This window comes from Miscanthus floridulus, chromosome 2 (assembly GCF_019320115.1).
Source record: "Miscanthus floridulus cultivar M001 chromosome 2, ASM1932011v1, whole genome shotgun sequence".
NCBI classification, from domain to species: Eukaryota; Viridiplantae; Streptophyta; class Magnoliopsida; order Poales; family Poaceae; genus Miscanthus; species Miscanthus floridulus.
Window position 1 is genome coordinate 157,372,980 of NC_089581.1, and position 23,984 is coordinate 157,396,963.

The 23,984-nt window shown below is 48.1% G+C and overlaps 2 protein-coding genes across 2 annotated transcripts; both read right to left on the minus strand.

The window, feature by feature from the left end:
* Window positions 1–461: 461 nt before the first annotated feature.
* On the minus strand, window positions 462–3,602 carry LOC136540263 (ACT domain-containing protein ACR8-like). The gene is made up of 4 exons (XM_066532264.1): window positions 3,067–3,602; window positions 2,133–2,940; window positions 1,263–1,367; window positions 462–1,076 (listed from the first exon to the last, which is right to left on the minus strand). The coding sequence occupies exons 1-4, from the start codon at window positions 3,126–3,128 to the stop codon at window positions 720–722; spliced, it is 1,332 nt and encodes a 443-aa protein (XP_066388361.1). The 5' UTR covers window positions 3,129–3,602; the 3' UTR covers window positions 462–719.
* A 16,878-nt stretch (window positions 3,603–20,480) lies between these two features.
* On the minus strand, window positions 20,481–22,736 carry LOC136540264 (uncharacterized). Its single transcript, XM_066532265.1, has one exon. The coding sequence runs from the start codon at window positions 22,660–22,662 to the stop codon at window positions 20,719–20,721; it is 1,944 nt and encodes a 647-aa protein (XP_066388362.1). The 5' UTR covers window positions 22,663–22,736; the 3' UTR covers window positions 20,481–20,718.
* Window positions 22,737–23,984: the final 1,248 nt, after the last annotated feature.

Genomic DNA, 23,984 nt, shown 5'->3' on the forward strand with positions numbered 1-23,984 from the left:
TATGATCTCAGATTTGACCTTTTGATGTGAACGGGTAAAATTTAGTATTGTTCCGATTCCGCTTGTTTGGCCAGATGGCACCACCTCGATAGTTGAGTGAACCACATGAGAATATGAGATCCATTTTTTACCTTGCGAAATAAGTACTCGGTCTCACTCTGACGGGTCTAAGATTCAGGGTAATTTCCTTCCGAACCAGGATACTGACCCATATGCTCTCTTTTTCATTGCATTACCACGACACACAGATGACATAGTAATCTCTCACTGGTCGGCTCTGCTTCATTTAAAAATACCTCGAGATCTCGGAACAGAGCTTTCGTACATGTCACCATACCACAAGGGCTAAGGACGGACATCAAGAAATATTCAGTTACCACCATATAGGGTACTAACAACGTACTTAGAACTCGACATGGATATATTATATTATATTATATTATATTTCTTCCATCCATCTATTTTTATGTAAAAAGTTAGATACGTGGCATGGCAATGTGGCATGACCCACCAAAGAGGTCCTTTAAGCTCCAAGCTGTTGCCGACCAGCAACTTTTAAAACCTTCCATCTCCACTTGCTACTATGTACACGTGGCAACTAGAACCTAGAAACGGCAAATTAAAACTCCTACTCATTTACAAACTAACCCACGCACCATCCCATATTTACACAAGGATCCATCCCATCGAGCACGCACGTGCCCCCCTTGATCGCGTCCTCATGAGCAGGATCTTATGAGGCCGAGGCTGGCCAGGTTCTTCTTCACAAGGCTCCCGAGCGAGAAGATCCCCGCACCGCCGCCGCGGCCCGCGTCGCCCTCCGTCGAACACAGGCGCGGCCACCGTTCCTCGTCCACCCGGAGGCTCTCCGTGCCGATCCTCTGGATCACATCGTCGATGGTCTTGGGGTCCGCGGGCCGGCCGGCCACGTCGGTGACGTGGAACACGTTCATGGCCATGTCGCCCCTGGTGGTGATCTCGGCGTGCGTGACCGAGAGGCTGTTCTCCCGGAACACGCGCGTGACGTAGGCGAGCAGCCCGCGGCGGTCGGTGATGCGCAGCTCCAGCCTCACGCCCTGCGCACAGTCACAGAGGATCGCTCAGTCTGGCGTTAGAGAATAGACAGAGGTGTGCGGCTGGGATATCGGCCGAACACATGGCGGTGAAGTGGAAAGTTGGGCAGAGAACGAAAGAGTCGCGTGCTTTTGCTGCGGTGGCGTGGCATGGAGGGAAAGGAAGGGAGATATTCAGCGGTCACGCACCTCGGATGCGCGCCTCTCGATGGCCGCTTGCAAGCATTGGATCACGCGCCGCCTCTCGGCCGCCGAGCTAATTGGCCGCCCGTCCAACCGCCTGATGTAGAACTCCTGCACCCAAGCAACAGGATGTCAGCTTGTTCAAAAAAAAAAAGATGCCAGCTTAGCTTCAGTTAATCAACCCGTGGTAAACAGGCGTGCATATGTATGCATAGGTATAGTGTCTGAATTCAATTTGCTGCACGGCAGCAGCAATTCAATCAGTTTTGCAAGACATAGGCCCCGTTCGGTTTGCTGAAACGGACTAAAAAACACTGTTATGAATTGTTACGAGAGAAAAATATTGTTCCGACTGAAAAAAAACAAATCGAACGAGCTGAATATGGGGTAAGCCGAACGGGCCATAGTGCTAAGTACTACTGTTAATTATGCAGTCGTGACTATGCTGGGGTGCAATTTTGAAGCAGAATAATCTAGCAATGCAAATGAAACTAACAAAAACTAAACATTCCGTTTTATAATGGCAAGCCCAGAAATTTCAGTAAAAGGAAATTTTCATGAACAAAAGTCGGGTTAACTTCAAGCATACACACAAGAATCACAATCAAAGCAACCAAAAGGTAAAAGTGGAGTAAAAGTGAGAGAAAAAAATTGATAGAAAGGTCCGACGCGCCTAACGCAGCCAGTTAGTACTATGGAAACATCGAGATTCCTGGCAGGAATTCCAACTCCAAGAACTCCAGATGGCTGGGAACTCAGTAATGGCGGCCCTAGATCAGCGCGACAAAAATCAAGGTAGCACCGACCTATTTCACCGGGACGAAAAAAAATCTTTGGGGATCAATCAATCGCGAAAGAAACGCCTCGATGCCTCACCTGCTGGGCGTGATCGCCGTCCGTATCGAACGTGCCGTGGTACACCACGTAATCCAAGTCCGTCAAGGTGCAGACGACGTCGAAGAGCAACTTGGGCCGGTCACGGCAGCTCACGGTGACCACCGAGTACCCCCTCTCCCCCCAATCCTGCACGGCGACCGCCGTCGCCTCCGCCTGGTCAGCGCGGCTCTCGGCCTCCCCGTCCTCGTTGAGAAGCTGGTGGAGCCTCCGGTCCATGTTGACGGCCGCGGCGTCTGCCCGGACCATCCTCGCGCCGAGCGCGCCACCGCGGAGGACGTGCCTGAGCCTGGACTCCACGCGCCTGACCCGCGCCGCGTCGTCGATGGGCGCGCCCGTCTCCTCGTCGCGCACGAACACGAGCGCGGCGACGCGGCCGCCGTGCGTCCAGGTCCTGGCGTCGGCGATGTCGCAGCGGAGGTCGTGCAGCACGGCGAAGACCTCGGAGAGGAGGCCCGGGCGGTCGGCGCCGACGAGCTCGAGCAGGGTGGGCATCCCAGCTCCCACGGCGGCGGAGGGCGGCGTGCGGGGCGGCAATGCGTCCGCGGAGAGCGAGGACTCGAGCCGCGCCAGCAGGGCGTCGGCGTCGGCCACCTTGCGTCCCGCGGCGTCGGTGACGTGGAAGACGTCCATGAACCAGCGGCCGTCGTCGGAGGAGATGTAGCCCTTGCGGACGCAGACGCCGTGGTCGGACAGGGCCGCCACCGCCTCGAGCAGCACGCCGTGCTTCCTCGCGCTGTGCACCTGCACCAGCGTCGCCGTCGCGCACACGCCGTTGTCCACCACCACCCTGCGCCAGCCATCGCCGACCGATCACCGACCGCTCTTTCCATCGAAAGGATCTATCCAATCCAAGAACGAGAAACCGCAGAAAAAAAAAGAGAGACGAAATTGCCCCCTCCCCACCCTCCCTTACCTCGGGGTGTTCATGTGGCGCACGAAGAGCTCGTACACCTCGGAGGGATGGTACCGCTCCATCGCCGCCGGGAACCCTCTCCTGGCCTCGGCCTCTCCTCTGCTCCGCTTCAGTTTCTAGCGACGCGGCGACGGTTCCTTTGGCGCGGGGGCGTGGGTGCGTGCGTTTCTTTCCTCCTGGGAGATTTCGTTTCGGTCGGAGGGATCGTGGATTTGGTTCGGACTTGGGAGCGTCGCGGCGGTTCAAAATTGGGTTTTCGCTCTGGTATGGGCTGGCTGCCGCTTGCCGAGCTGTGGCCTCTCCGCCTGTGCCTGTGTCTGTGTGTGTGGGTGTGTGGGGATCGCCGGGGTTGTCTCGGTCAGCGTCCGTCTAAAATGGGCGCGCGAGACCGGCGATTTCACGCAACCCTTGCCACCGATTGGTGGGGAGCCTGAGAGGGGGCGGGCTCTGGAGTCAAACGGCGGTCGCGGGCGAGGACCGGGCAATCGGAATGGTACGTGGTTGGGCTGCTGGGGTTGGACCGAACGGGTCCTGCTGGGAAATTTGTTAGTTTTTGCCCCACTACTTGTAGTACTGGTAGGAGGCTACTACTCTAGTACACATGAGAAAGGGAGACGCTGCCCGGCTGCCGTGTGGAAAAAGCTTCTGGGATCCGGTGGGAAAGAGACGAGTCAGTGGCGTGGTCGTGGGAAGGAAGGGCGGGGATCGCCGCCCTCTGGCCCATGCGTGGTTGCCAGCAGGCACCTGGCAGGCAGCCTGGCGCCGCGCCCACGCGCGTCGCGGAGAACCCCTTTTCCGATTCTTTCGTGCGTCTGGATGCACGGCCGGGTACAGCATACAGTACTCAGCTGTGCCCAACCACCCAACCCTTGTGCAGTGTATACTACAAACTAGTTTTAGCATCGCTGTTGTCCATTGGCCATTGCTTTCCATTCTTGCGAGAAGATACGACGGGTGTATGTAACGCGTTCATACTTTCGAAACCTTGTTCGGTGTGATCCCGGGGAACGGAGGCAGCTACGAGCAGGGCCGCGTCAAAGGCGCCAGAAGTTCTTAGGCGGAGAACGGGAAAAGGAAAAGGGAAATGAAAGCTACGGCCTTGGCGAGCCTTGATAGCACCGACCGGGGTCAACTACCACCACCACGCGCACGCGGAGCTGGAGCTCGTCCACACCAGTACACCACACCTGACACCTGCCACACACACGCAGCTTGCACGCGCGCACGTACTCCGTCCTCCGTAGGCAAAAAGCACCGCTGTTCTGATATGTGCTGCTGGCCCGCTCCCACCGAACGGTGGTCCCGAGCAGGCAGGCATCTCCGCATCTGCGTCTGTTCACGACTCTAATGGCTGATGGGGCGATGGATAGCCCCGTGCCACCGCGCGTTCCTTCCCAGTTGCTTGCCGTCCAAGCCAACCATTACCTGGAATATGCAGGACAAGTTCCTTTTTTTCTTGGAGCTGAAAGAAAGGCGCCCGGATTTCGCTCGGTCAGAGAAAAACCGTCAGGGTGTTAGCACATTAGAAAAGACTAAACGGGTCAAGAATTCCAAGGATAAAGAGACTACTACCCGTGGTCACCAAGCAAATTAAAGAATTCTTTCAAAGGATACGGGGACGGACTCTCTCATCACAGGTTCTTTTCACGGGAAAGGATGAGCCGGCGTTGATTAATCGAGGTTAGTTGGTGTCTAATCCATCCAGCAACAGTGCTTGCTTCTGCTGCGACAAACCTGCGAATCGAAAGACACATATATATAAACTAGGCTTTCCATCGAGTCGATGTTGCTCGATCGATTCGATCGCCCGTCGGACTCTTTGGTTCCATTCCCCCCAGCTGGATTTGCTTGCAAGCGAAGCACACGCTGTCATATGGGGCAGCAGCAGCAGGTAGGAGAAATCTGGAGAGAGATCATCATAATAATTACTGAAGCAATTCAAAAGTACCAGTACGGCCTGCACATCCATCCATCGTAATGATGCCGTCCTTTCCGCACATGCCCTTTTTCGCTTGCACAATTTTCCTCCCGTCCCTGCAGATCCTTTCAGGTTAGTTCTACAAGGTTGCGACTTTTGGGCTCATGATGAGGAAGAACGAACATCACACGTGATCGTTCATTCGTTCTTGCAAAGTTACAGTACACACGCATGCACATCGATCGCTAGGTCCATTTTCAGTGCTCTGATCGTCGATTTGTCTTGTGTACCTGCACAAATCAGGTCGAAACGACAGCGGATCCTTTGCCATTCCTTTCCTTGAACTGCGACTGCGAGGATGGTGTAAACACTAAACGTGCGTGCGCGTTATTACAGAAGCGCGTACGTACTCGCAGTAAATTCGCCGGCGTTTCTTGCCGAAAGTGGATCGGAGGTGCAAGCTGATAAGATCGCCGGGGAGACCGAAAGCACGCCATCTATAGATGAGCTAGAGCCGCACCCGGCGTTACTCCCTATTCGGCTGTGGAAAAACGGCCATGATGCTGATTTGTTGTGAGAGAAAAATACTATTATTTCGTTATAAATATACGGTTGATAAGTTCGAGCAAACAGTACTGGTGCGATAAGAATGTGACCCGTACTGCATCATTGTGGCTGCTAGGCTACTGGATCACCATGCATGCATGTGACGATCCCGAATCGTATCGAGACCCTCCATCCAACTTGCGCGTCACTAGGCTGGGGTACGTATGTCTAGCTTGGGACCGCATGGCCACGTACAGGGCGGCACACGAGAAAACGACCGTATCGCCGCCCCGCGTGCGGCACCGGCAAACGCGCCCCCTGGATAGCGCCCACCCGCCGGCAGATGGGTGCGGTGCGTTGCGTGCGCAGGCTGACGGTATGTTCGGTTGGTTGGTTCGTATTGTTGTTGGTCTGTGAAGAAGTATTGTTGGTTGGTTTGTGTGAGAGAAAAATACTATTTTGACTGAAAAGTTACGATCGTTTACGACGAGCCACAGCCAAGTTGAGAAGCGCCGGCAACAAGGCCCTACCCGCTGCGCTCCGACGCCAACACTTTCGTCGCGCGGTGGTGGCACCGAGCGTTTCCGGTGATCACAAAGTCACGTCGCCGGCCAAATTGAACGCCAGTGCTTTTGCTGCTCAAACGCGACGTGCTCAAACAGCTTGGTTCGCCCTGTCCTCGGTCGCCTTCCGTGGACAGGAACTCTGCATTGGTTTGGAGGCATTGCAGGCCCATGCCCATTGCGCTTTGAACTCTGGAACCCACCCCATGTTACAGGCGACAACCATTGGCCGTAGCCCGCATGCCACGTACCCGGCGCCGCCGTCCGGCGGCTCCTAAAAGGGCATCACTAGCGTTCAAGGGCCACTTTGGAGGGTTTTACGTGTCTCGTACTGTAGCTACTTAAAAAAAACATTAAGCTCATACAGCTTGGCTTCATCAACTTATCTTGTTTGGGTATTTGCTCTGTCCCAAAAGAACATCTATATTTAAAACACGTTTAAATTTTGGGACTTCCTAAATTTCATGTGCCTGAATTTTAATTTCCTTTCAGGCGATGCTTATTGCATATATTTTGTACTAAAATTGCATATTTCGTTCATTGCAATTTCTGTAGGTGCAGTCTGCAATTTTCGTCACCGAGAATAAAAAACTTATCAGACAAAACCACAATCCCGACAAAATCTGGTTTACCTTGGCACAAAGACAATTAACAATTTATAATTATTTCTATGGGTAGACAAGGACAAAAATTTAATATGTTATGACACAAAGGCAAATAACAAATCACAAAAGTAACAATTTACTTATACTAGTTTGTGGTATAAGAGTGTTGCCTGAAATCGTCTTAAGGCACCTGAAATATAGGAGAAGTGTTATTTTTTTAAATTCAATTAACTTTTACAAATATCAACATTTATATCTTCAAATAGGTTTACTCTAAGAGACGGCGGTTGGCGCGCGAAGAAGAACAAGTAAAAGGTACTGTATGAATAATCGGAGGTCAAATATATGAGCTTATAAGGGACAGGATGATAAATAATTTGTGTTAGGAACGCTCTTAGGCTGACTTCAGGTTTATACCCTAATTTTGACAGCTTGGTACAGTAGAACCACGGCCGCGGCAGAAGGGGGCAGGGTACACGGCATCAGCCGAGATGACGTCGGGACGTGCAGCGAATTGTTGTGCGTGGCGCTACCCGATTGGCCGTCGTGGGTCGTGGCGACGTGGTGCGCCCTCGGGCTCCGGGTACGGAACGGCGCGTGGGGCAGCGCGCCCTCGCGTATGTGCGCGGCTCGGCCGGCTCCAAGGAAAAAGGGCAAGCAACGCGCGAACGTGTCGACGTCCCACGCGGTCACGTGAGCCGGCGCCAGCGGCGCGGCATGTGCGGAGGCGCCAGCGACGCGGCGGGCCATGTGATGACGGTCTCGGGGCCGGGGAACCGCGAGCGTGAGGTGGGCAACGCGCGCCAGCGGCCAGCCCGAGGCCGACGGGCGGAAGAGGGCTCGCCTGGCTTCTCGAAACCGAGGAGATCGTCGATCGATCACACCGTTCACACGGGGGGAACCAACCACGGCCGAACGCTGGGCGGGCGGCTGTCGTCGTGCCGCTGCACGGCGCGCCACCGCACCGCGCGAGCGCGCATGTGCCTCCGGCTCGCCATCACCTCGCTCCATCTGTGATTTCTTTCCATGTGCGCCTGTTTCGCCGGATCGCGTTCGTGGATTAATTAATTTGTCGCCGAGAGCATCGCCGTGTTTTTCGCCCCCGCAAATCCGTTTATTTCCCCGCCGCATCATCTGGATTCGGCAGGGGCGAACGAAAGCGATTGTGCCGATACGTACTAGCAGCATTAGTATTTCTGATTAAGGAACCTGATGCGTGATGGTTTACTAATGATTCATTTATTCTGAGGTAAGCGCGAACTAAACAGGATCCTCCTCCCTCCTCCACAATCTTGGAGGACAGCGACACCCTCGTCCTCCCATTCTTTGTTTAAGCAATACCTTAACTGCGGTTTAGCACGAGGCCCGATCCGCCGTGCTTTACTTTCGGTTGCGTCGGTGATGTCGGCCAGCTGGACGAACAACCGCTTTTTTCTTTCAGGCTTTACTTTCTTTACCCTGGCCTCGTGGTCAGAGAATCCATCCAGGTCGATCACTGCGTACCTACTCGTCCCAGCAGGGCGAAGTTGGTCGCTGTTCGTTCACCAACCTGTCGTCTCCGTTCCGTCCCTGTCGCTTGTTGCCACGGTCTCATTCTCGCTCGCATGCGTTTGGCGTTCGCGTTTTGGCACTGTTGCTTGACGTGTCGACGACCAACCAATCCATGCTGAGGCTGAGGGGTTAAGCATCTTCCTATCCTACCAGCACTGACAAAACTAGTACTACTCCTTAGAACTCAGGTGGGCGGCGTCGTGGGTAATGGATTCAGGGGAAACGGAACTTTTGTCGAACAAATTCTTTGGCGGTTAGATTCGCATTCCATTTCCACGCGATGCGAATCCGAGCGAGAATGCAGCTCGGCATTGTGGCGAGACCGCGAGAGTCGCGAGGGGTGACGAACACGACGGCTGCCCGCGCGCTGGCGAGCTTGCTTGGATCACGTTTTGGTTCGAGATGCTCTGGCCACTTGGGGCGGTGCACCTGGGAGGAATGTGCCTATCCATTCGATGCTTCCTTCCTCTGAAAATGCAACATGCTGCCTGCGTGCACAGGTGCTTCCAGCCAGGCCTGAGTGAGTGATCCTGCCTTTGTTCGTCATTCCTCGATGCATCGCATCATGCATCTTTTAAGCTTTGTCAAGCGGTGTAAACGAGATCAGAATCCATCAGGGAATGCAATCTAAAGTTCGATGCAAAGCTGCGTAAGATAGGCACTAGTAGGCAGGATGCACCGGGTCGGCGCTGATGGATCTTTCTTTTTCGAGAACACACACAAGAGTTGTGTTTTTTTTCGTACGAAGAACAAAATGGAGTTTACGATGCGGGCGAAGCGAGTTGAGCACCGATGGATGCATGCGCTATGTCGATGGCTGTGCGTTGCTTCAGTCACCTGTACTGTAACTGTAACGCAAACCAATGACGAACTTATCCAGCACAACAGTTCATACGCCGGCACATCAAGCTATATATGCTGCTCATTAGCTCTGCAGTCCAGCCTCGTTATCAGGAAACAGGTTTTCGAATGCATGGCCCAACTCGGAGACATCTCATCTCAGGCTTATTCAGCACAACAGTTCATACGCCGGCACCAGGATCAACCACCATCATACGTGAAAACCACCCATGATTTTCAACAGACACATAACGAGCGCGCGTCATTTCGAAACAAGATTAAGACTACCGCCAAACACCTACTCCAGGTGAGACTTTGATAGCACGCAGCACGGCACCAGGATCATATATTCCCCGTCGTCGCAGAACGCACGGCACTGCCGCACAGGTCCGGCGGGCCGGGGGCCCCGAGAGTGACGCGGCGGACGATGCATTAGCATTACATGCAGCTCATGCGGACGCCCGGGGTATTCGTCAGATCAAAACGGTACCGCGCGTCGGCGCTAGCAGAGCCCCTTCCAGAGTTCCAGGCTTCGCCATGCTGCCGTGCGATGCTGTGGGCCTGTGGATCTTCAAACTGGCGCCAAGGGGAGTATACGCTGTTCTCTTAAATCTTGTGATCCCCAAAACATTTTGTTTGGGCAGTTCGGATCAGGCAAATTTTCAATTCAGCAGTTAACCACAATTCAACTTCTAGTCTTCAAGTGAAGAAATTTAACTTCAACTCTGTTTCAAAGGTTCCTTTTTGGATTACTGACTGAAATTCAGAGCTGACTTGAAGCAACGCTAAGAGGAGCTTTGCAACTTTTAAACGAGAACCTGAGGAGTGAGTATTTAGGCCTACTAGCTGATTCGCTTAGCTCTGATTGCTGCAAGCTGAAGGAACTTGTACAACAAACGGCACAGCTTTTAGATTGTCAATGTAGATACTGTAAGTGGAGTTTAGGGCATTTCATACCAGTGCAGACCTTGGTCACTTTCTACTTGCCTGCACACATGCAAGAGGTACTGCTGCAACCGGGACACGACGTTATCGGAGCACAAATATGAGAAAACATGGTGGATATGTACCTATGTCATAGATAATGAGTGGTTATCAAGGTGAGATGATTGAGCTTTGATTGATCTCGTTCTACTGTGATTTGGACTAACCAAGATGTTGAGTTAGTATGTGCTGTGCGACGTGTTTCTTGGCTCGTGGATGTGCAGGTGTTAAATACATTGGTAGACGGTATTGGAAAAGGTCAAGCGAGGGGCATGGGTTGATGAACCAGAGTTGTGAAAACCGAACACGGGGTCTTGGACCAAGGGGCCAAGAGGCCAGAGGACGGACCAAAGATGGCTAGCACTTGGCACATCGATGAGCAACAACACATGCGAGATGGTGACAAAGACGATGTTGTCCTCAGCCAAGGCCGGGATTGGAAAAAATTATGACGAGGCGTCGCAAGCACTAGGCGGACCGTCGGGATGAGGACATTGGAGGACACATGTCGACATTTGAGGGGTTGTGTACCTACTATGCTACACTAGAGAGTTTGGCAATTTCAACCTCAAAATCACGAGTGGGATGGTTTCCGGGTTTGGGGCTCAAAACCCAAGGGAGGATCTCAGGGATGTAGCATCACCGGAGAACTAGCATCGAGGTGAAACGACTTCATAAAGGTCCCATAGCCGTCTGATGCATGGAAAACCAACTAGAACCATTTTGTCTTTGGTGGCTAAATGGTTCATGTCGAACGATGTGCTTGGTTGCTGACAGAATTAGTTGTGACGCAAAAACTCTAGTTTCTCTTGTGTGTCTTGCGCACGTACTCCTTGCCAAAAGTTTGACGCATGATTTTAGTGCTGCAACCTATCACAGGTTGAGCAAGCTGCACTTTAGTTGTAGCCAGTTATGGCATCCAACCAACTTGATCCTAAATTTGGTATTCTTGAAATGTGTAATACCCTCTATAAATAAGAGGGGGGGGGGGGGGGGGGTCTTTCCACCTTTCCACCACTTGTTCATTTCCTAGGGTTAGCTAAGTGCTCTAAAAATCTAAAAATTAGAGGAGTTAAGCTCGAGTTATTTGATTTCCTCTTAGGTGAGCTAATTTGATATAAAAATGAATTTAGCGAGGTTTGATTTTCTATTAGGTTTGTTTCTCACCAAAGTGGGAGGATGTTGGAAGGTAGGATAATATGATGTATAGATTAATTTATTGTTGATTTGAAGTGAAGAAAATCTTGTTAAATTAATTTCTTGTGTCCCTCTCTTTGAATCTGTTGGTTTGTTTTTTGTGCTTTTTTTTTTATCTTTGCTTGGTGATTCTTAGAATTGCAATTGATCTGATTTCTTGGGTGATCTTGAAGTGATTTTTGGGGCCTTTGGACATGGGTACACGATGGGATAAACCCCAGCACCAAACTCCTCTTCTCCAAGATCTTATGTTGGTGAAAAATCTTTGAGTAGAGCATCTTCGATTGATTCTTGTGCTCAACCTTGGTGCTATGATCTCAAGGGAACATATTTAAGCTTTGCCCTTCAACTGATTTTCTACGAGCACATTGAATTATCTCTTTTGAGTTTTAGAAGAAAACTCCAGTTTGATAGGAATTTGTGGTGAAGCTTTAATATTTTTTGAAAGATTCTTTGGGATTATCTTCACAACGAGTTAGTAAAGGTGTGGGACAAGTTTTGTAATAGTTTTTTTTAACTTATTTGGTGTTGGGGGAGGCCTTAGGGGGGGGGGGGGGGGGGGGCTCCCTTTCCTACTAATCGACCAACGTTTCGCCTGCTAGGGACGAAAGGCCTGCCAACGAAACAAGTGGCGAAAGCTAGCAGCAGTTTTCACTTGGCTCGCGCAGGAGGGCGCAAAAGCTTTCGACCAACGTTTCGCCCATGTGGGTCGAATCGGCCATTGAAGAAACGATTGGCGACTGCCATTGGTAGTTTTCACCCTTGACTCAAGGGAGAGGGCGCAAAAGCCCTAGACCAGCGGTTTCACCCGTTTGAGCCGGATGACGCATCGACGATACCTACGGCGAAAGGCATCTGCAGCTTTCGTCAGCGAGCGATCATTAGCAAAGTATGGCATCAGGAAGGACTTTTTAGTCCGCCAGTAGCTAACCGTTATAGAATGACATATCGTCTTGCAGGTCTTTCGTCGTTTTCGTCCCGTCGTCCTGCTAGGAAGGCCCAGCGGGCACCGGCCGTGGGGGCCCGTACGGAGAGGACCCACCAGAGGAAGGCGTTTGCCGGTGAAGGTCGCAGACGGGGTGGACCGAAGATGCCTTCAAGGACGAGGCATATTCTCGGGGATCTGAGTAGTTAGAGGGGTATTTTGGTCCTTGTAAAAGACACGAACGTGTATAAATAGGGCTCAGTACATATATTTCCTTTCGTCCTTCCGTTGTGTTCCTTCCATTCGGAGTCGTCATGCTTCCGGTATCTAGAGCAGCAGCCTGGTGTTTGAAGGCTAAGGCATAGAACAACATTTGGATCGATTTTGGAGTTTTTTTTGGAAAGAAGGTCAACCAAGCTTGAAAATATTTTTTGGTATTGTTGTTTGCTGTCTATGATGTTATGAATCTCTTGGTCAAATTTCATGATTTTCAGAATTCCTTTGATTGTGGTTTCATATTTTTCTCCATAGAACAACGGGCTGAATCATGAATTTCCTTATTTTGAGAAGATACTTCCTGGAAGTGATCCTTACTCTTCTTCGGAAGTGATCGTCTCTCATTCTTGAGAAGAGAAAAAAATTTAAGATCTCATTCACCTCTTTTGTGTCCGCCATGCGCCATTCGGTCCTTTCAAAATGGAAAGATGAATAGAGAGACTCCATCAGATGGCCAGCGCCTGAGGCAACTTCAGCACTAAAGGGCATTGTTCGTCGCAATGCTTCCAACAGTAACCTCCAGGCACAACCAGAAAACCCAGCGAAACAATGGTCGCAGGACGCTACAAGAAGCGGAAGCTCGTCACAGTTAGCTGAAAAGGAAATTAAATAACACACAGCGGATGTTTTGATAGAACCGTAGAGTTAGCTAGCTGGGAAAAAAAGACTGTCTGGATGTTTGCTTGTTAACTCATAGAGTTATGCTTGTGCAGGCTACAGCAGATCTATGTTGTTTGCATTGGTTTGATCTGACAAATTTTGATCCATATCAGTTGTAAAGGAATCTCACAAGACAACGTTGCCTGCGAGCCTCAACCGTTTTTGTATATCTGGACTGCCTGGACCAGGCAAGAAACGACCAGGGCTCCAGCTGCATCCAGAAACTCTACACTTCTACAGGCCAGGCAATCTGTGTCAAGGAACGTAACCAAACAGCTCTTGTGTAGCCGGAGATAAGAGTACAGGACAGTGACCCCATGATTCGGCGATCATGGTGCCAGTACGAGTCGCGCTTTCACTTGTATCCGACTCTCGCTGCAGTGATAAAACCTTGGGGAGATCACCGGCCATATATTATCATGTATGTCAAACGCGCCCGTACTACATAGCAATAGGCAATACAGGTAACATGGCCATGTTACCGCCGTGACCACCAGGAATATCTATAGCACACTAGTGCCCTTTTATGTTGAATTGATGCATGGATTTGCGTGCTAGAGGATGTATTCTTTAAATGTTCATTCTGACACCATTTGCATAGTTGCTGTACAATATTCAACTGGTATGCATGTTACTGTTACGAGATGCTTACTGAAGCCCACGCACTCATTTGTTAATTTGAAAGCTGAAATCAGTTCAATGAATGGATGGTCACAACTGGCACAAGCTGCCGACAAATGATAAGCTGCTCAGCCCTCACCCAAATGTGACTTGTTAACCGATTTAGAGACAACTGAACTAGTATTCAAGTCAGTGTCCAGTCAAAACAGGAACGCTGGGCCAGGTAATGCAGCTATCTAACATTTGCCATGTTTGCTGATAAGCCATGGCTGAAAGTACTGTTGGTTGATTCGTTATGAGAGAAAAATATTGTTCGTTGACTGAAAAAGTATGGCTTATAAGCCAAGTGAACAGGACAATTGCCATCAATAATTAACTTGAAGCAAAAGGAACAGTAGCCTGCCGATCCCTCTCACCTGTTCAGCTTTGCAAGGCCCTTCGATGAAGAGCAAACATGAATGACCGGATCACCATATTTCCACTGCTGACAAGCAGAAGAAATTGCTTCACCATGGCTATTCAACTATTTCGCAAAAAGAAAAGAATACTTATCCTATGCTATATCAATGAATATAAAAAATATCACTCACCCACCAGTGATAGCCTGATGGTTTTACCACTGTTCTGCAGTTCTGATGATTTTTGTGCCATCACCACTTTCACAGTTTCTGGCCATGATTTTTATGGCATCTAGCTCGTTCCAGACCATACAAGAAGATGAACAATATGTTGGTAATTAGTTTACACATGCAGATTTGAGCTCATAGTGGAGCAACATTGAATCAAACATCAGATATCTACAATGGTATGGCAAATCATAGACTTCAGCGGGAACAGATCAGGCCTCCGGTAACATATATATAGAACTGGCTCATACTCCAAACTCTACCTCCGTCACAAAAGGATGCACTTATAGGTTTAGATTGAGCCAAACTTATGTTTGACCAAATTTATAGAAAATATTATTAATATTTATGACTCCAAATAGATACATCGTAAAAAATATATTGCATGATTAGTTTAATGATACATATTTGGTATCACACATGTGTTATTTTTTAAAAGATTTGGTCAACCTATTGACTCCCCGAAACACGAGAATTGCTTTCTTTTTTTAATCGAGGAAGTAGCTAACATGGGCCCCTTTAATAAACTTTAGTTTCACGCTTATCAGAAGTATCATATAGCACACTTGCTGCATCGACATATTTTACATAGGTCATCACATGGATTTCAGAACTAGAAGATGCATCTTGCATCCAACAAAAGATCTTCGAGCACCACTTGCATGGTCGGCGTCAGTGTCAGCTGTATGCAGACTACCATCGGCCTGTTCATTTAGGCTGATTTGGCTTATAAGCCATGGCTAAAAGTATTGTTGGCTGGTTTAGTGTAAGAAAAAAATACTGTTCGTTGGCTGATAAGTCATGGCTTATAAGTCAAATACGACCAAACGAACATGCTGCATGTGCTTTATGAGCCTATGCACTAAATGTTACCCAAAAAAAAGTTAAATGAATAGTCACAACCACAACTTCCCAGAGTAAATAAACTGAAGACATGTTGCCGACTTATGACAAGTTCAAGTGTTCCAACCCTCATCCAAATGTGAATTTGCTGATTATTTAGATTACTTCCCAGCCCTAACAGGAAAATTGGGTGATCTACTGAAATGATTGAACGTTAACTTGGAAGCAAAAGGAACAGAAATCTGTCCATTCCTTAAATTACTTCAGCTTTATAAGGCCCTTTCACTGACCGCAAAGATCAATCACCATATCTCCACTGCTGACAAGCAGGAAAAAAAACCTGCTTCAGCACAGTTATTTGGATATTCATCGTCCCACAGAACATATTAGGTATCCTCACTAAACATTAAGAACAGTACCTACTATTCCATAAAATAAGCCAATATTTCACTGTTGTGATCAACCCTAAGAAATTTTATCAGACGAACAGCCCATTCCTCAGACCCAACAAGAGCAACTAGACCCGGTCAGGTCAGAGTAACCAATGGATGGCAGCAATCTCAAAAACTAAAAAAGGATTAGAGTGCTGTGTAAGTAGCTAAGAATAGAATGCGAGCCAGTGCTGTTTTTTTAATCAACTGCTATCCAACAAACCTTATGCCAATTCGGAAGAAGTTTCCATAAAAAATCTCATAAGTTGGGCTTGTTGTTGACAGGACTTGATGCCCTACCGGCGTTACTGCGTAAGTTATAGGGGTGGAAAAGGAAAGACGTGGTCTGTACTGTCGACGCCGGCGAGGGGCCGTGACGGCGAGAGTGCGGCGGCTGCTGCTGCAACCCTAGAACTCTCGTGGTGCTACAGTAGCAACGGCACTGTTCACACGCGACAACCGCAGGAGTCGGCTAGGGTTAGGAAATTCCGGCTCCCTTCACGAAGCCAAAAACAACTCTGTTTCTGCTTAATCCAATCTCCAAGTCTTTACAAGTATTTATACTTCTCTCTAATAATAATTTCTCTAATAATAATAGGAATAAATAAAATAACTATGGGCTTTTAGGCCCCTAGGCCCCCCTGGCCGGCAGCCCCTAGCCAGTCATGGGCCTACGCCTTGTATAATGGGTGCCGGTCATCACAGTTGTAGAATCTTGAAAAAGGGACTAGATCATAAAAATGCAGGAAAAAAAACTTTAGTCCCTTTCTCACTTAATTTCAGACCATGTCAACTCATGCAGCAACCTCTGCCTTGAATAGTGCCTATTCATAAGGGCACGTACAACGCAGCTCCGGGAGCCGTCTCTGTGACGCAAGTTTTGCAGAAAGGCCCCTGCGAACGCCAAGAGACGGCACGCTCGTCGTCTCACGAGACGACGGCAGCGGCCCGTGCTCCGAGGAGGACGCGACGGTGGAAGCTGCGTTGTACGGGCGTTGTCTCCAGACCATACGTGCGCGGGATCTAGGTGCGGCCCGCGCAGATGGCAGTTCAATGGCGCCAAAATCCATCCCCGCCATGGCATATACCATCTCATCTCGATTTGCATATGTTCTTCTCCCGAGCAAGTCGAGCACGACGGCGTTGGAAGAGCGCAAACAGTGGAGCAAGGGCGCCCTTGGCCGCCGGACCTGCTCCTGCTCATGACTACGGCTTCCTCGAGTTCTATAGGTATTAATCTTGTTGTTCTGTCCCCTGTCCTGTTGTTCTGATGAGATATGAATTGTTATTCCCATGTCATCTTGCCGTTTTCCTATAGAAAAATAAAAGAAGAAATACACCTAGAATACAATTATAAGTACCAGGCAACAAGCGTGAACCGTCCATCTTTTGATGTTATATTTCATTTATGGGGAAGAAGACATATGCTATATTTGATTTATGAAATATATACATTATATACATATATGATTTACCCCATCTGTCCCTGAATATCTGTCGTTTCCGCTTTCCGAGAAACAACTTTGGCTAAATATGTATTAAAAAATATTAATATTTATAGTACATAATTAGTATCATTGAAAAGATCTTTGAATCTAGTTTTTTAATAAATTTATTTGGAGATACAAATGTTGCACGTATTTTCTATAAATCGTGTCAAACTTGTGGCACACACACCAATGACAACAGATATAAAGGGACGGAGGGAGTACTTTGAAGGATTTGTTCGGTATCAATTAGTGACACAATGGTATATAAGAACGATATTCATAATCGATCACATATGGCAACGCTATGAAAACAAAGGAAATTAGACAAAAGGCGTTGCAACTATATATAACATAATTATTATATTGATGGTTTCTAAAAAAATATACTGTAATAATGTTGCTCTTATACATTTTCTATCAAATAGCCACACAATGGTATTAAAAATTTTATTTATAGTTGATCCTAACTACATGCAAAGCATTAAACAGCATAGAGACATAGCCCCGTCTGTGGGTTGTATGACCTGTCTTTATACCTGTTTGTACGATAAATTCGAGGAGCTTAGAGACAGACCCCGTCTGTGGGTTGTACATGCCCTAAGGGGCTTCGCTTCCACCAAGAGTCTCATAATCAAGGGGACATCTACACTCTTGGAAAAGGCAGTAGATTCTCAGAAGAGTAGAGGGAAAAACAAACAAACAAACTCCAGTCCGTTTCTTACTTTATTTCAGATATATATTAAGTCATGTAGAAACCCCCACCTTGAATAGTTCATTTTCATCATATTAGGTTGTAAATACTAAACAGGGTAAAGTTAAATTTGCCCTCAGGGGCATGTGCTCCCATCCCAACCACCGTTGGATGTGCATAGGAATGGGAGAACTACAGGAGAGAAACAATAGTATATTCCATCACTGTAGCAAGCTGCTCAAAATCCACTACTAAACAGCTATTCCACTGACTGGTAAAGGAGGAATGCCTCTAGAACCCAGATGTCAAATGGCAGCTAAGATGGGACCAATTCCATTCCTATAATTTAGGTTGTACCACACATCCATCACTGTAGCAAGCTGCTCAAAATCCGTTGCAAGTTCCAAATGCTGTCAATAACCATAGTACAAAAAAACAAAACAAAGAACTTACATGCCACATAAAGCTACCTCCAGATATATTTAGCATCTTAATACTGACTCTCCTCAACAGAGTGCTTCAATCAGTTCAGGAATGAATGTAAAGTATGGTTATGAATTTCCTCCTGAAAATCATAGATCTAGTTGAATCCTACAATTTTTTTTAAAAAAAAAAGGAATTGCAGGGATCACGAGACTATATCATACTTAGCTGTTTGACCAGACAACACTAGTTCCATTGTTAACCTTGGTTTGCTTGATTTTTTAGCTGGCTGTTTAACCAGACAACACTAGTTCCACTGTTAACCTTGGTTTGCTTGATTTTTTAGCTGAAATTTGGCACACGCAAAGCATGAACACTAGTTACAAACGTGCTAACTTAACAATATAACCCCTGAATAAAGATATATCATATATGGAAGGAGAAGACTGAATCTGGGTTCTCCTAACCTTGAACTGGTGGTATACCATCTGATGTCAGTGCTTGACAATAACCTTGCTGAAAGGCTGCACATCGCAAACATTGCTGAATGCTGATGAACCTATATGTCGAAGATCATGAACAAATGGTTGGTTACTTATAGTTCATTAATATTGCTGGTAAATTCACCAGCAACAATAAACATGTAGTAGCAAAGGAAATGGTGCAATGCAATCAGACTAAGGAAATGAAGTCATCCTCTTCAATGTACTGTGTATATGCTTGCCAAGATAAAAACTTCTACTTTAACAAACACAGAAATGCAGAATGAAATAACCCTGAACCGCGGAAATACAAAAGTTATGCAGATTGCCATTCCTTGAAGTCTCCCAGTTTGTAGGTTAAGAACATGCAAGTTAATTGGTGAAATTTGCTCTATTGTTAATTCCCCAAGATTCTGAATCAAACATTTACATACCTTTTATTATACCATCACATTTCAAAACAGCAAATTATGTGACAGAATTGGAAAAATGCCATTATAAACACACAGTTTAGAAACATGCCATAGGCCCACAACTTACATGTGGGTCTCAGTCCCACTTGAGATTTTGAGAGTGAAATATCCAATGTACTCCATTCCAAATTATAAGACGTTTTGTCTTTTCTAGATTCATGGCTTTAACTATATATCTAGACATAGTGTATATCTAAGTGCATAGCAGAAGTTATGTATCCAGAAAATCCAAAACGTCTTATAATTTGGAATGGAGGGAATATTTTAAACTGCAAACATTGAAATAACATTTATCCAAAGTCGAAATTGCTAGAAAATCTCACCTGAAACATTGATCAGAGAGCAACACAATGAACTAAATACAGAAACTAGAAAAGTGTAAATGTTACTGAAGCATATGTCACTCTTGTTTGCTTTAATGAGCATGGATTCGTTCCATAAAAAATGAGTATGAACAACACCGTTGACTGTCAAAGAACTTGCATGAACCTTGTAAATACAGTATCCCTCTGTTCCAAACTGTAAGTTGTTTTAGTTTGGTAGTATAATAAGTTAAACTTCCATAACTTTGACCATATTTATAGAAAAATGCACCAACTTCTATAACCTCAAGTTAGTTTTGTTTAATCCACCATGAAATACATTTTGATAGTGCTTTCATTTGGTATTGCAGTTGTTAACATATTTTTCTATAAACATGGTCAAAGTTAGAAAAGTTTAGATAATATTAAAACAACCTACAATTTGGAACTGAGGGAGCAGTACTATATGTGACATGGAGACATCCTGGAGCTTGGATAAAGGAACATGAAATCTTAATAATGTATTCAAAACACTAACTTTGCATTTCCCAGGATATCATGTTTCATGTAATCCCAACATGGGAAGCATTAATTGTCATGGCACAAACCAAGCAGTCAACAACAATAGGCACAGAAGGAAGCAATATCTATTTATGGATGAATCATTAAGCTACAAATGTCTGCAGATGCATAACAGAAAATACCATATCATTTACCTCATATATAATTTTTAAATTCAGAGGGTAGAGATAAATAAAAACAGAAGTTTCTAAATCATTGTACCCAAGATACAAACCAGAACAGGCCCGCAAATGTATAATTAAGCAAAGACACTTCTTAAAATGCAACAAAGTGAGAACGAGACTAATGCAGCCTTGTGAAGGAATGAGGAAACTAACATATAATTGTGACTAACCTGTTGCTAAACTCACGCAGGTCCACACACACAGAGTAACTCCACAAAATATTAAGGCACGCCCCAACAGAACCATAGCTTTAATGTATTTAAGCAAGCAGATAACCAATACAGGGACTATATACAAGTTAAAACAAAAGTTGCTTTGATAATGCAGCCTGTATATATCAGGGCAGACAGGTTACTTTGACTGAAGCTCCAACTAAAGACACTTAATCAAACTGGTGTGAGCTAAATACATCTAGTATACAGAATTTACAGGATCTTCCAGATATCAGGCTATCACAACTCACACGATTCCACCATGCCTAAAACTGCTATCCCCACCATCAACACTGGAATCCAAACCTGGTGAATCATACCATTTTGGTCCAGTGTAAAATCCCTCTACATGAATACCTACCAAACTTGGGTCAGTTACCATGGTGTCATCATGCATCAATGGCTTGATGACCTTGGAATCCTCCACACCATCATCATCCCCACAGTTAAGAATACTCTTCGCATCAAAGTCACCCACATCATCCTTAAGCATCCACTTGTCACACTTTGGGCTATCACCCATGAGCATCTTCCTATCCTCGCACTCTGCTGCCATCCTATCCCACGAGACAATAGGTCCAAGGCTTGAGCCAAAGTCAGTATCATCATCATCAAGCATCTCATCATCCTTGCAGAACGCTTGATCATGCTGGTCTAATTGGTGAGATACATCCCCTGACCCCCATCCCCTGACTTCTTCATTGCCTACCATCAATGTCTCCTGTTGGTAGACATTACCCTCCAAATTAAACTTCCTAATCCTGTGCAAAACCTCAGACAGCTCGGTGGACAGTGACCCCAACAATTCAGGGTGCATCTTAGCCACCTTCCCTTCTAGCAAGAGAACTTCTGATCTCAGCTCCCGTACTTGCTGCAAGACCGCCTGGTGCGAGTCATCAATATCAACATCTTCATCCCCCTTTGTTGAAAAGGTAGGATCACCTTCCTCACTGACACCATAAATGTCTGGATCAAACTCAAGAGCTCCCTTATGACCAACCAACCTGTGAACAATTCGTGCATTGCCATCAAGTGGCCCTGGCTCATGCCCTGAATGCACAGCGTAAAGTTTGAACACTGCAGTGCCCTCCTCCAAGTACACAAAAGTCTTGTCTTTTTCATTATAATTAGCTATTGGCACAATTGCCCGAATACGGAACCCACAACCACACCTCTTTGACTGGTATGGCTCTCGCTTTAGAACCCGCGCCTTCTTACCCTCGGAATTACTGGCTGAGGATGCAGCACTCCCACTATTTGAGGTCGGCACTCCAGCACGGTGGCACGCATAATCTTTCACCTCAGCCATGAAGGGCTTATACCTTATATACTTTTGCCTTATACAAAGGACAACCTTGTGCTTGGCAGCCAATTGCTGTAACCTACGAGGCACATCTCGAGCCGGCACATCCAATGTCTCAGTATATTCAAACCTGCGCCGCCGCTTCCCACGTCCAGGAGATGAGATAGCGGAATCAGGTTGGCCAGCAGGCGCAGCTTTACAAACGGAGCATGCAGCAACACATACACGGATAAATGATTCTGGTATACCGTAGAATTTGGCCCCCACAGTCCACGACTGCTTGATGCGGTCGACGGTGTCCTTGAACGCGAGGTGCCGGAGCAGGTCGGGGTCGGCGTGCGCCTCCGAGACTATGTCCCTCCACATGCCGACGTGGGAGACGCGCTGCGCAGCGTTGGACTTGAAGTGAAGGTGCCGGCCGTCGGGCGACGCGGCGAGCTTGTCCTGGATGCGCTTCCACGCGGTGAGGTAGGCGGTGTCCTCGTTCCGGTCCTTCCAGACCGCCCGCCAGGAGGCGAGCACGGAGAGCGACGTGGCGCCGCGGACCTCGTCGGAGGAGGCGGAGCGGCCCGCGCGGATGCAGCGCAGCATGAGCCCGTAGGAGGCGGCGCTGAAGGTGTAGAACTGCGACGAGACGTGCGGGGCCGGGTCGATGGACGGCAGCAGCGCGAAGGGGGCGGAGGCGCCCACCAGGCTAGGGCTCTGGCCGGGGATTTGAATCAGCGCCTCGTCGTCGGCGTCGGCGTGGAGGAGGTAGCTGCAGGGGCTAGGATTCGGGGAGCTAGGGTTTGGGTCCGGCGGGTGGGGTGATTTGGGGAAGGAGGGGGAGGGGAGGAGGGGATTCATGGCGGAGATGGTGGGAGACGGCGACGAGGTGGTCTTCGGCATCTTCGGAAAACAAAATTTCTCCTCGCGATTTTGGGGGATTTTTCCTCTCCAGTTTCACTGTGCCCGTGTGTGCAGCTATATACGCCTCTGGTTCGCCGGTCGTCTTCCTCGAACTTTTATCTATAGCCTCTGCGCACTGCTGCGACGCTTGATCTGTGCCACTGTGGACTGGGGACGGAGGGCGGCCTGCAAGACGGGGCCGCCTAGTGATGTGATTCATGGGCCGGATGTCAGTTGGTTTTGGGGCTTACGAGAGGGTCTGGGTGCCGGGCGATACCTCTATCTCCTGTCCGCAGCACCTGCGCTGCTTGGCTTGGCCTTTCCTCCTCGCCTGGCGAAAGGGAATGGATGACGACAGCCGACAGGGGACGCACAGGACGAGTCTACCGACTACGGTAACGGCGTGACCCGACGAGCTTGGGCCGGGACACGGCACTTAAATATGGCAATGGGTAATCGAATCCGACTTAACCGGTGGTCTTTACATGATAAAGAGGCGGGCACCGGAAGAATTCTTCATCTAGGGGTTTTACATGATAAAGAGGCGGGCACCGGAAGAATTCTTCATCTAGGGGTATATTCATGGGTAAAAATCTCTGTCCATCTATCAGGTTCATAAACCCGGGATCTCTAATGGGTCCACTTTTCAGCAAAAACTCGGCCCAGCAGACGACATTACAAACGACGCACAACTCTTAGGCCGGCCCAGATATCTAACGGCAGGTCGAAAGAGCGATCCAGACTCCGATCGGAAGGCCTGACCAGAGAAGGGCGACGCTCGCATCAGACTCCGACCCGCTTCTCCGACGGGAAGGCCTAGTCAGGGAAGGGCGACGCTTGCTTCCGACTCCGACCCGCTTCTCCGACCGGGAATACACCGAACCTCTGCCTGCGGCTCTTCTCCGATCGGCGTGATCGGAGCCTATTGGGAACGACCGGCCAGGGACGTCCGCTCGGTGAGGACCCAAGAAATCAGGCGGAGCAGATAAGGTAAGACGTTCAAGTCAACCGCAATACCGAGGATCGTACCCTGCACACCTACAGGATAGTACTGTCAGATCATATCAGAAGGGTACTTTATAACCTTCCAGACATATCAGAACATGAACAGTGTTGTTGGCGTCGATATTTGTCCTACAGTATGGTAGGCGCCGACATTTACCATACCAGAAGAACACGATGGAGTCTGCCAAAGACAGGCGTCAACAGTATTATGGGCGCCGATAAACCATTTTGTACCCGACGGCGTGGGCAACAAGACTAGGTAGCACACACACTCTCTCTTTCACTTGTAAGGCCATCCCCTTAACCTATAAAGGGGA